Raw genomic sequence first — 13,662 nt, 5'->3', positions numbered from 1 at the left:
GACGTGTGCAGGAGGGGGGGGGTGGGGGATGGGGGTGGGGGGGGGGACATGTTGGACAAATTGCAACCTGCAACTTGAACCTGAAAGCAACACGCACAGATAGAGAGAGAGAGAGAGAGAGACTGTGGAGGAGATAGAGGAGGAGGAAGAGAAGATGTGGAGATGGAGTGATACACAGGAGGGTAGGGGTGGGGGGGGTGGGGGGGTGGGGGGGGTTAAAGTAGAACCACCTGTGGTTTGGAAACAACATTCTTGTGACTGGCTGCGTCGCTAACTGCCTGGCACCCTCATTACACTCATGAGCATGCGTGTGTGCTGGCGGTTAGATGTAATGGGCATGTGTGTGTGTGTGTGTGTGTGTGGGTCTGTGTGAGTGTATGTGTGTGTGTGAGTGTGTACATTACATTTCTGCCCCAACACTCACTCGAATCTAAATTACACGGCTGGACGGAGCAGATTTAGCGACGGCATAAAACATCTGGAACCTCAACCACTGGTTGGAAGTGATTGTTTCATCCGTCTGGACGTGTGTTCTCATGTTGTTGTTCTCCTGTGTGTATGTATGTGCGCGTGTGTGTGTGTGTTTGTAGTTTTTCTAACTGAATTGAAACTCCTTGGGAAAGCAGCCGCCTCCTCATCCACGGCTCTGGACTCACTGCTGCTGTCGAGATGATTGTTGCTGCAGCCGATCCCAGGAGCGTCACAGAGTCAAAGAGTTCTTTGTGGCCACGGCAGCTGTGAGCTGTCGCACTGCTGGTCGCACAATTACACACAAAACTGAACCACAACGACGGCCACAGTCCACATCTCATCTGCACCCGCACACAGCATCCAACCAGCAGCCAGAGATACAGTAATAGATTTAAACCTTCAACATTATCACCTTATAAAGTTATTTTGGCTAAATGTTTGCTAGCAGCTGCTTTACACCCGGAGATATGCAACATGTGGACATTTGTTCTATTCTTGACTTTGCTTCAGACTAATCATCAGTGATATAACCAACATGAACATGAATAAATTAATCTTAAAATACAGCAGAGTTAGTTTAAAATGATGAAAATAACATTGAAACAAGAGAATAAACATTTTTCCACTAATGGTCAAATGAATCATTGCTGGAATCTCACAGTGGATTACAGATCTGCAGCGATCCTCTGGAGTCAGGAAGGAAAAGTACACGAGCATAACCAGCGACCTTTGGAAAGTTACCAGCAGGTGAAGGAGTCAGAGACATGAGGGACGTGAGGACTAGGGTTGCAAAGGGGCGGAAAGTTTCCATGGAAAGTTTAGCTCGGGAATTTCGGGAATTTTGAAAAAAAACAACTACGCATATTAAATGCTGAGCAATAAAAACATCATTCAAAACTCTATTTTAAAGATGTATGGAACGTTGAGTTTCAAGCCTCCACTGTGCATTCTTCCATCACATGCACAGATAACTCCCAGCATGCTTCACTCTACAGCAGGGCTATTGAGGCCTGCTGTAGAGTGAAGGACTAGTCAGGTAAGTTTCCATGATATTACTGGGGAAAATATATTAGCATGCTGATTGAGGATTGTTCATCTGTTCATCTAGACTATTTCCATTCATTTATCCATCAATTGTAAAATATGTTTACAGACAATTGCAATTGTTTGGCTAACTATTTATATCTCTAGCATTGCATTAGTGTTTTTTTACAAACTTTTTTCTCATCTTATTCTACAGAACAATGCCACGTGCACTCTCTCATGTGTGGAGACATTTCACCCCATCCAATGTAGAAGGAAAGGCTGTGTACATTTGCAAATACTGTGCAAAGACCTATGTTAAGAATGACACAACGATGCAGAAGCATATAGTCAAGTGCCCAAAGTTTCCTCAGGGCTCAAATCAGACTATGACACAACAAAATGTTTATATTTATGTCTGTATATGACAAGGTAAATACAGTTAGTACAAATTACCCACAACATTTCCAGTTTATTCCCGTTTATTCCTGTTAATTCCCGTTAATTCCAATGGAAAGTTTCCAACTTTGAATATTCCCGGAATTTTGCAACCCTAGTGAGGACTAAAGGTCAACGTGTGCTGGAGCAGAGCCGACATGGTTTTCTTTTTATTTCTGCCCCAAGTTTCCTCACTTCCAGTAAACCAGGGGAATAAGAACCAGCCGCAGGAGAAGAAAGTGAAAGAAAGAAGTGATTGAGAAGGTAAAGAACCACCTGACCTGGAGGAGGAGGGGGAGGAGTCTCTGTGAACGAGTCCCGTCGGACCAGCGGCTCCAAGGTGTCGTAGTCCACGGTCACAGAGTCGCCGTTGTGCCACAGCTCGCGGCCTGGACGTGGAAACAACACAACAAACACAGCAGCAGACACACAGGCAGCGGGTCAGGAGCCAGTGGAGCAGCAACAACACACACCTACACACACCTACACACCTAAACACACCTACACACACATCTACACTTTAACACACTCCTACACACACACCTACACACACATCTACACTTTAACACACACCTACACACACCTACACACCTACACACACATCTACACTTTAACACACACCTACACACCCATCTACACTTTAACACACACCTACACACACCTACACACACATCTACACTTTAACACACACCTACGCACACACACCTGCACACACATCTACATCTACACACACACCTGCACACACATCTACATTTACAGACACCTACACTTGCACACACACGCCTACACTTACACACACACACACACCTGCACACACATCTACACACCTGCAGTGAACGCACACTAACACCATCTGGTTTTATTCCAGACGTTATTCAAATCGTAAAATAGTTTAATTTTGTCCATCAGTGTGTGTGTGTGTGTCTTGGTTTTCCCCCCATGTGTTTGTGTGTGTGTGTGTGTGTGAGTGTGTGTGTGTGTGTGTGTGTGTGTGTTTCCCCTGTGTGCGGTATCTCCAATCTGAATTCCTGTCAGATGTGTGTGTGTGATAACTGCTCATATTACTTCCTGTTGAGAGGCGGGAGTGTGAGTGTACAGTGTGTGCGGAGGTCGTGGTGTCCAACACTGCCCCCAGCTGGGTGAGATGTGTGTGTGTGTCCGTGTGTGTGTGTGTGTGTGTGTGTGAGTGTCTGTGTGTGTGTGTGATGCTTCACTCTGAGTCACTTCTGTCTCTTCTGCTTCAGTGGAGACCCACAATGAAGTTTGGTGCCGCTTTTGTGCGTCAGCAGCTTTTTGTGGCACAAATATTGTGTCTGTGTGTTGGTCTGTGGTTCAAAGACCGGGAAGCGACATCAGGGAACACAACAGGGGTCACACAGGGGTCAACGAAGGGTCAACGAGGGGTCAACGAGGGGTCAGGACAGTACTTACAGAACAGTTTCTGTCATCACAACTTTCATATCAGTTGATAATTTCACGATAATTGTTTTATCATGAAAATTTTAAGTTAAAAGACTAAAGTATTATATCTACACAAACTGGAGTTTCTTTATATATTAGTGATGTTGTATTGTGATGATCATTGTTAGTGTTGCATCATCCAGTTCTACATATTTTGATTTTTATGTGAATAACTGTGAAGTATTTTTACTTCTTGATTGACAGCTGCAGAAAGAAATGGATCATCAGTGAATGTTGTGTCTCTACCAACAGATTCAGATTTGGACACTAAACGCATCATGATCATAGATCCTCTTCTCTCCTGTCTTTTCAGAATGATAAAAGAAATATGAAAACTCGAACCAGTCTTTCTGCAGATTCTAGATCAAAGCTTGAAAAACATCTGAAGCACATTTCAGATTTGTTCTCCGTTGTGTTGTTCACCGTGTTGACGTCTGCTGGCTCCGGGCGTTTCTGCAGCTTCAATCAAACCACAGAAAATAGAAAAATAGAGAAATAAATCATGTTTCCGTGCGAGTGAATTCACCTCTAATCTTCTCAGGACTCTCGGACAGAAACAGCTCCACTTTGCCATCGTCTGGGAACCGAGGATCTGGAACGTGAGGAGAGAGAGAGAGAGAGAGAGAGAGATCAGACAGGTGTGCTCTCCTCACACCTGCTCAGCAGACACACACAGGTGAGCTCAGGTCAGTTTGCACAAGAAGAGGCGGGAGAGAGTTTATCAGTTGCAGATTAAGAGCGGTGGTGGAGCAGCTGGAACAACAGGTGTTGCCGTGCCGACCACGTCAGCAGCAGCTTGTGATAAACAGTGGAAACCTTCACTGGCAGCGTCCAGCTCGGCCTTCAGGAACGTCAGGGAGCGCTGGTGCACCAGGCCGGTGTGGAACTGGAGCCGGAAGACCACCTGACGGCGGCCTGAGCGGCTGTCTTTATCATAACACACCACCTAGTGCCAGGACACACACACACACACACACACACACTGTAAACACACTCCTCCACCTCAGGCAGGCTGCTTAATGCATAATAATCTGTCCAACAAAGCAAAACTAACAATAATAGTATAGTTATGAATATAATAAATGATCTTTATTTGAGTTAATACACATCAGGTCCAGGTTTAAATGACACACTCACCATGATGTCTCCTGTGAGCAGCTGAGCCGGCTGCAGGACGAAGTAGAGTCTGTCCGTCTGTCCTGCAGAGACGTGGCTGCAGAGGAGATGAGGACAAGTTACCACCTACATCCCAAGTAACTGACAGATAGATAGATAGATAGATAGATAGATAGATAGATAGATAGATAGATAGATAGATAGATAGATAGATAGATAGATAGATAGATAGATAGATAGATAGATAGATAGATAGATAGATAGATAGATAGATAGATAGATAGATAGATAGATAGATAGATAGATAGATAGATAGATAGATAGATAGATAGATAGATAGATAGATAGATAGATAGATAGATAGATAGATAGATAGATAGATAGATAGATAGATAGATAGATAGATAGATAGATAGATAGATAGATAGATAGATAGATAGATAGATAGATAGATAGATAGATAGATAGATAGATAGATAGATAGATAGATAGATAGATAGATAGATAGATAGATAGATAGATAGATAGATAGATAGATAGATAGATAGATAGATAGATAGATAGATAGATAGATAGATAGATAGATAGATAGATAGATAGATAGATAGATAGATAGATAGATAGATAGATAGATAGATAGATAGATAGATAGATAGATAGATAGATAGATAGATAGATAGATAGATAGATAGATAGATAGATAGATAGATAGATAGATAGATAGATAGATAGATAGATAGATAGATAGATAGATAGATAGATAGATAGATAGATAGATAGATAGATAGATAGATAGATAGATAGATAGATAGATAGATAGATAGATAGATAGATAGATAGATAGATAGATAGATAGATAGATAGATAGATAGATAGATTACTTTATTCATCCCCGAAGGGAAATTAATTCGTCATAACAGCCGGTATATTTGAATACAATAAAATACAATACAATAGAATAAAATAAAAAATATTGAGGTAGAAAGAATAAAAACAGAAACACAAGATAAATAGGTAGATAAGGTGCAGTGGCAAGATGATGGTAATAGTACTGATGATATGATGGTAATGTTATTGTTAGACAGTATATAAAAATAGTACAGTAAATATAGTATATAATATAACATAATATATATTTATATATGATAGTAATTTTACCAATATAATAGCAGTATATAGTAATAATGGCAGCAACAGTATATATAATAATAATAGTAGTAATAATATAATAATAATAATTATAATTATAACATGTACACATGTATAAATATGTGTATATAGACTTATATATACAAAGAATATACAGAGAGTATGATATAATATATGATATATAGTAGAGGTATAAATATAAGTATTTGACTACACAATAGATAATATAATATACTATGAGTGTAAGAATATAATATACTATGAGTGTAAGAATATGTAGACAGAGTGTGCAAAAGACAATATTATTGTATAAAATGATATATAATATCAATATGGTTAATATGAACACATATCACATATGATGTGAAGTAAGTGTACATGGAGCGGAGTGTTGTACAGGTACACAGTGCAAGGAGACAGGTTTAGTGCAGTTCTGTGATGGTGGCTCTGACAGAGGGGGAGGAGTTGTACAGTCTTATTGCAGTTGGGAGGAACGATTTCCTGTATCGTTCCTTAGAGCAGCGAGGTTGACTGAGTCTGTGGCTGAAGCTGCTCCTTAGCTTGTGTGTGTAACTGTGTGTGTCGTGTGTATGTGTGTGTGTGTGTGTGTGTGTGTGTGTGTGTTTCTTACTAAACTGCTGATGTGCACACAGGCTGGAGGCTCTGGTAAACCCTCAGAAAGAGACAACACCCTGAGAAGAGTTATTCAATATTAAAAACAGGATTTATAAAAAATGATTAAAGACAAACAGACAAAGTTGTTTTGGTCGTGAAGCAAAAGTCGTAAACAAGACTTAGAAGTTATTAAAAAACAGAGTTTATCTCCCATATTCAGCAGGAAACATTTAAAGTATGAAGAATTCTACACAGAGTTTTTGTTGATAAGTTACAGTTGCAGCTCCTCTGGTTCCGGAAGCAAAGGATTATGGGTAATAACCAGCATTCAGTGAGTTGTTTGTTTTCTCTACATTCGCAACTTGATCTTGTTTCTTGTTTCTTTTGCCGTATAAATAAAATGATCTTGACTTGACTTTGATGAGTTTAGATCATACTTAACAAGCAGGTGTAAACTCAGTCGACCTTTGACCTACGTGACAGACGTCAAATCAAATCAAATATACTTTACTGTCCCATCTGGAAACGTGTCTTTGGTCAGTAAAATATAAAGGAAAAGGACACATACAAAATATATAATAATAATAAGTAGGACACATTGTGCGTCTCCCTCTGCAGATCAGACGTCTGCTGCCTACCTCCGTCTGCTCGCATCCTGGGAAGCGAGTGCAGAGCGACGCAGAGAAGGAAAGACGGAGACGGACACATCGTCAGTCCTCCTTTCAAAACGTTCGCCAGCATCCACACGTACCTGCAGAGAAGAAACCACCAGAAGAGGACGAGTCAGGTGATCAGTGATGTCACAGCCTGAGGTTGACCTCTGAACCTGCGGCGCTCCGTCCTCACCGTTTCTGTGACGGACTCATCAGGCCGGACAGCTTGTCGTTGTGGAACCTCCTCATGGCGAAGTGGTCCAGAGAGAGGTCTGCACTGAGGGAGGGGCAGGTTATTCAGACGATGAAGAGGATGATGAAGATGATGCATGTAGCACCGACCCCTCACTTCAACAGCTTCATATCAGGCCGAGCAGAGAGAGGTTTATAGGAAATATTTGATATTCTGCCACAGTAAAGTGAAAGTAACTGCAATGAAATGTTGGAGAGTTTTATCACGTCTGAGTCAAACGACACCTTGAACCAACAGATGAACAGTTTCAGAACTTGGAGGACAAAGGTCAAGGCCAAAAATAAGAATTCAGACAGTAAATATGACTCATTTTTAAGACAAATGTCTCAGGGCATAAAAAGCTGAAGTGATGAGGTTTCATATCTAAAGGTCAAAAACTTCACTGTGATGACAAATTCTGCGAAAAACACTTTAGTCTGTGGAGGTGAAGAACATGAGGTTCTACTTTTACACAAACAGATGACATCTTAGATTTTAAATAAAGATGATAAATGATAAATAATAATAATTTTGATTGCCCCCTGGTGGCCTCCGTTCTTTAGTAGCGTCAGAGAACCGACGGATTTATGATCGTTCACAAACGCCTGCATAGCTGCACGCACACACATCAGATATTACTCAACAGTGAGTCTGACCATGACCAGGGAGTGCACACACACACACGCACACACACACACACACACACACACACACACACACACACAAACACACACACACACACACACACCAACATACACACACACTGAGAGTTTGGAAATCCACCTGATCTCAGTGTTTTCTGCATTTTGACTTTCCCCTGACCTGCAGCTGACTGACCTGATGGACACGACTAAATGAGGAAGTGTAAAAAACTAAGAGTTATGTAACGATGATCAATAAACTGTTGAGTTTATAACTTTGCCTGAATATTAAACTGCAGCTCAAAGTCTCTTCATCCAGACCTTTGTCTGCTGGAAACAGAGAAACGTTCTGTCTCTGATCTGAAAACACGTCCGACCGGGTTTGATTCACTGTTGCATTTTTTAAAGAAATGATTTTCTATATCATAGATTATATTATTTGTGATACAATATATTGAATTTATATTTATTTAGATGGATAATTTAGTTTCTCAACACAGGACAGAGCTTAATAAACTGATTTTGGCCTGATGATGGCGCTTTCCAGGATCTTCTGCATTCATCCTTTTGGGATCATACTATCAGTCCTAGATGAAATGTAAACTTTAATTGTTAGTGTATAGTTTCTTATTGACTTATTTTTATTCAATTGTTTATGAAACATTTATTATGGTGTGGAGACAACCTGACCCTTTAAATATATGTTTTTGTGGATTTGTTATAAAGCATCTCGGCCTCAGTATTGGTCATAAACCCTCTTCCCCCATGTTAGTAGATGGGCTATTTTTCCATAGATGGAAAAGGTCTTATCTCGCTGATGTTTGTTCACGTCTTCATGTTTTTGATAAGTTAGATGAAGTTCTAATGGACTTTTATAAGCATCTTTAGCATCACTGACTCGATAACATCAGAACCAGTTCCCCCAGACCCCAGGTACCTGGCTGACGTGTTGCTGAAGTGTGTGTAGGAGGCGATCAGGACCCCGAGCCGTCCTCGTCCTCCCTGAGCAGAACACACACGTCACATCAGGACAAACACACACGTCACATCAGGACAAACACACACTACATGCAGTTTGGATGTTCGCTGAAGAATGAGATGAGCTCACCCTGCAGTGTAGAACCAGCACATGCTTCACGTCGGCCTGCAGCCAGTTCTCCATCGTGGAACACACACTGAGAATCTGATCCAAGCTGGGAGCCACGAGATCCGCCCAACCCGAGTCCAGAACCTGGCACACACACACACACACACACACACACACACACACACACACACACACACACACACACACACACACACACACACTCTGTGTTTTATGATACTCTCAAGTATTTACTACCATCAGTAAACCCTGTAATTACCTTATGGTTCATCTGTGTGAGGCTGTTGTTCCTCTGAGACACGTTGATCAGCTGAAGAGACAAAACGTGGAAAACATTTGAGTTTAAATATAAAAGTGTCAACAATCAGAGAATTACATTTTGTATTATCAGTTCTTAATTCACCTGCAACCTCGTCATTATCAAAAGGTTGCAAATGTAAATAGAATTGGAAGATAAATTCGATCTAAAGTAAAACATATCATAGAATCTATAATATAATTGAATATAATATAGAGAAGTAATATAATCTCTTAATGCATTCAAGTCAAGTCAAAGTTTATTTATATAGCATGTAACTATAAAATAAAAGAATATGAATATATATATAAAGAAAGAAATCTGTTATTTGCAGTTTCTTTTGACAGCATCTTTTGACAGGTTTTCTTTTACTTTATTCTGAATATGTTTAGCAACATCACATCACTCTGTGGCCCCTGGCACCCCTCTGTGGCCCCGGCCCCCCTGTGTGGCCCCTGCCCCCCCTCTGTGGCCCCTGCCCCCCCTGTGTGGCCCCTGGCCCCCCCTCTGTGGCCCCTGGCCCCCCTGTGTGGCCCCTGGCCCCTTGTGTCTCATCCTCTGGTGCTTCTACCATGTAGTTGTGCCCGTGCTTGGACTGCAGCATGCCGATCATCTCCTGCAGGCTCCTCAGGTACGTCTCCTCAGCGCCGTCAGGAGAGCAGCACAAGGTGATGATGCGCTCGGTGACGTAGGTCAGGTCGATTGGCCGCGGCTCCTCCATGACTGATCTCCGTCCCGCTGTAAAGAGACAGGAAGTGAAACGCTGGCTCAACGTCCTGGAACCTTTAGAGAAGTGAGAACTTTCTCTCGGCCATCGGGGTCAAATGCAGTCAACTGCTTTATATCCCCAAATCCTTTTACTGGATGTGAGGCTGAAACAAAAAGTCCAAAAAAAGAAGAAGATAAGGAACTGAATCCAATGCTTAGTCACAGGAACCCCCCCACACACACCCCCCCACCATCAGCTCGTGACCAGAGGAAAGGATGATGAGTCAGAGAAGAACGATTTACACTAAAAACACAAGATCACAAACTCATCAGCACAAAACCACTGAAGTAAAACCTAGAAATTCACAAGGACAGATAAACTTCGGCCTTAGAATTAAACAAACTGTCATAACACGACTCAGGGACGTTTAGTTGAAAGAATGAACGACCTTGTCCTGTTTGTTTCTATCATTTATTGATATTTAAATCATTTATGTAACATTTTTCAAGGTTCATCCTGGTCGAAAAGGACCCATTAAAAAGAACAACTTTTAAAATTGAAATCCTCCTCCAGCTCGACTCAGATGTTCATTATCAAAACTTCTATCAAAACTTCTCCAGTGAAGGTTTGAAGCTGCAGATTTAAACCTGGAAGAATAAAAGAAGTTCTTTCTACGAGAGCACGTGAAGAGTTGTGTATATTATTCTGACCTCAACACAGCGAAGCCTTGAAATGTAAAATGTTTTATTCTAAACTAGTGCCGCCTCTCGCTCTTTCTTTTCTCAGAATCTAATCTGAGCTCCTGACGAGTTTCCTCCCACAGTCCCGTGTGACTCTGTGGTTCCTGGGCCACAGAACCAGCCGGTCCACACACTGACACCGAAGATATTACACACATGTTGGCGCATGTCAGGGAGATCAACCAGCGGTGGAGCAGAGGAGAGAGAGAGCCGGGGTTAACCTCGCCTGAACCCTGACCATGTGACCACGGGACAGGAAACAGTGACAAGACCAGAGCGACACAACCGGATCAACCTGCTGCTCAACCAATGAGAAACCACGGCACCTCAGGTCGTAGCCAATCACCACTTCCTGTTTCATTTCTTCACCTTCATTGGTCAGAATAGTTTTACGTCTCTCATCATAAGTGACTCCACAGAGATATTGATTCAAACGAAATCTAAAATAAAGCCAAAACATCTTATCGCCCCCTGGTGGCTGGCTGCAGTATAGGCCATAAACCCCTCCTCCTGTCTGTTAGCAAACGGGACCAAACTAACCAATCAGTGATAAGAATATTAAATAAACTGGTCTCAAAGATGGTTTCCATCATTCTAGGAAGTTCTAATCAAACAGATTTATGTTCAAGTGTTTGTGTTTTTGAATAGTTTGGATTTATTTAGTTATTTGATGATATAAATACGGCATGAAACGTCTTGATTGACAGCTTAGGCTGACTCGTGATTGGTCAATAGCTCCTGCATAGACTCAAAATGACCAGTGCAAGATGGCAGCGTTCGTGGAGACCCGTCGGCCATCTTTATTTACAGTCTATGGTTTCTACTGTGTCCACAAATTAATTAAGACTTCAATTATAATTGATTATTATTTCTTTCATTTGTCCGTTCATTAAATCATCATATAAAGGGGGGGGGGAAAGGCAGAATTGTTCATAACTGTTTACAAAATCTTGTCGGTTCTACATTACAGTAAATGTTTGTACCTTTAAAAAAAAGTAAGTCTGTAATGTTGAATATGGGTGAACAACAGGGCCGGCACAGCAGCCAGTAGCCCAGGGCCCTGAGCCAAGAGGGGCCCCCCCGAGGAACTGCTGATTATGTGAGTCCACAGTAATGAGAACTTCATGAGAACCGTGAACGACTGCAACAACAACATGATGAGAAACCCCCTAAGAAACAGGAGGGAACCGGGAATCTGCAGCTCGGCCTCCGCCACCCAGACCTCTCCGTCCACATGGTTCAACAACACACACACACGTGCTCCTGCTGGGACTCTGCTAGAAGGAGTGTGTGTGTGTGTGTGTGTGTGTGTGTGTGTGTGGGTACAGGCTTGAACAAACAGTCTTAATGAGCGACTACTCTCCAATTATGTATCGCTGGTCTGGTTTTTAAAACTGCTGCGATCTAAATTGGTCAGTGCTCCGCCTGAGGAACCAAAACAAACCCAAGTGTGCGACCCAACCACACATGTGCCCACAAACACACACGAGCACACACACACACACACACCCACACACAGATTCATATACACTCATGTTGCTGTAGGGAGAGTCCTTGAGTTTAAGCTTTAGCCACATCTTATTTTAGTCTCTATTTCTTATTGTAAAGGAAGGAGTTCCAAAATGGATGAATTCTCTTTGCTTCTCGTGTCAAGTGGACCCGAAATTGAAAGCGTTTTTTTTGCAAAATACCAGAAGTGAAATCGAAGCTCGCCCTGTTGTCTCCATTTAGATCCTTTGCTTTTTATCAGAGAAGCATGCTAACGCCCCCGGGGATCATCGGATCCTCACTCAGGCTCCTCATTGAGTTACACTTCTATCAGAGACCTTCCATTGAATCCACCAGCAGAGTGAGCTCATCCCATTTCATTCTTCTCTTTATATCAGGGATCTCTCCATCACTTCATTCCAAGGAATTGTTGCAGGGAGTTCATTTGCATTGTTAACAAGTGTAATTATCTCACCACCAGTTGTTCACTTATCCTTAGAAAAACAGGCTCTTCAGACTTGAATGACACTTTATTAAATGGATGAATCCCAGTGGAACCACGTCTCCTGAGGTTCAGTGATTCAGATAAAACCTGTTTCCTCCCTGAACGTATCTGCAGAGAAACCTCATCCATCACATGCTCCTTTATTCACTTAAGGTGTAGTGAGACATTAGATCTATATGGAGGTCAGTGAAAGAATATAAAATAAATGATAAATCAATGTCATGGGATTAGAAAAAAACAATTATGAGGTAGTTAATCATTATCTTGCATTAGTAAGTTATTATTAAGAGTTCTAAGTTATTTTTGAGATATTAGAACATTAGTTTGAGATTTTAAGTTATTTTTGAGATATCAATTCATTTTTTGAGTCACTAACTGACACAGGGAGCCAGTTGAGGTAGTAAGTCATTAGTTTTAAATACTGAGTCATCATTCGAGTTAGTAAGTCATTGTATTGAGGTTCAGGATTCATGTTAACAAAGTGAAAGCTTTTCCACAGCAGCAGCAGCAGCAGAAACACTCAGGGACGAAGCAGCTTCTCGTCCAGTTGTTCAGTTTGATTCCACTGAGCTGAAAAGTCCTGGAGCCTCTGAGTGTAAAATCACTCACATCTGAAGTTAGAACAGAAACGCTCTTACCTTGACTGGCTGATAAAGTCACAGCTCTGAGAAGGCCGATGAGGGAAAGTGTGTGTGAGTGGTATAAAAACACGAGGTGGAGACTTCACAGAGGGGGAGGAGGAGGAAGAGAAAGAGAGAGAAAGAGAGAGAGAGAGAAGCACAAACTGTTACAGGCTGCACTTTGTCCTCTGTTGGACTGAAGAGTGGCAGCAGTCCACCCTGTTTGTGCTCAGGAGAGAGCGATAAGGACGGAGACATACACAACACACACACACACACACACAACACACACACACACACACACTGACACCTCACACACACACTGTCCCCTCAAACACACACTGACACCTCACACACACACTGACACCACACACACACACACACACACACACACACAC

The 13,662-nt window shown here is 41.8% G+C and overlaps 1 protein-coding gene across 3 annotated transcripts in view; it reads right to left on the bottom strand.

The window, feature by feature from the left end:
• LOC133010092 (tensin-3-like) overlaps positions 1-13,445 on the bottom strand; it is a 52,291-nt gene extending 38,846 nt beyond the window's left edge. The window contains exons 1-12 of one of the 3 annotated variants that reach the window (XM_061077517.1): positions 13,283-13,445; positions 9,774-10,074; positions 9,164-9,214; positions 8,908-9,030; positions 8,737-8,801; positions 7,120-7,203; positions 6,912-7,024; positions 6,290-6,350; positions 4,531-4,606; positions 4,210-4,339; positions 3,920-3,985; positions 2,214-2,321 (exon numbers count right to left, since the gene is read on the bottom strand). In XM_061077517.1, coding sequence (XP_060933500.1) covers positions 2,214-2,321; positions 3,920-3,985; positions 4,210-4,339; positions 4,531-4,606; positions 6,290-6,350; positions 6,912-7,024; positions 7,120-7,203; positions 8,737-8,801; positions 8,908-9,030; positions 9,164-9,214; positions 9,774-9,923 — 1,027 coding nt within the window. In that variant the 5' untranslated portion in view covers positions 9,924-10,074; positions 13,283-13,445. Of the gene's footprint in view, positions 1-2,213; positions 2,322-3,919; positions 3,986-4,209; positions 4,340-4,530; positions 4,607-6,289; positions 6,351-6,911; positions 7,025-7,119; positions 7,204-8,736; positions 8,802-8,907; positions 9,031-9,163; positions 9,215-9,773; positions 10,075-13,282 lie in introns of those variants that run through there. The other 2 variants (XM_061077516.1, XM_061077518.1) reach the window with 2 other exon arrangements.
• Positions 13,446-13,662: the final 217 nt, after the last annotated feature.

Source organism: Limanda limanda, chromosome 9, assembly GCF_963576545.1.
Source record: "Limanda limanda chromosome 9, fLimLim1.1, whole genome shotgun sequence".
NCBI classification, from domain to species: Eukaryota; Metazoa; Chordata; class Actinopteri; order Pleuronectiformes; family Pleuronectidae; genus Limanda; species Limanda limanda.
Note: the sequence above shows the minus strand (reverse complement) of the source record. Positions and strands in the feature narration are given on the sequence as shown.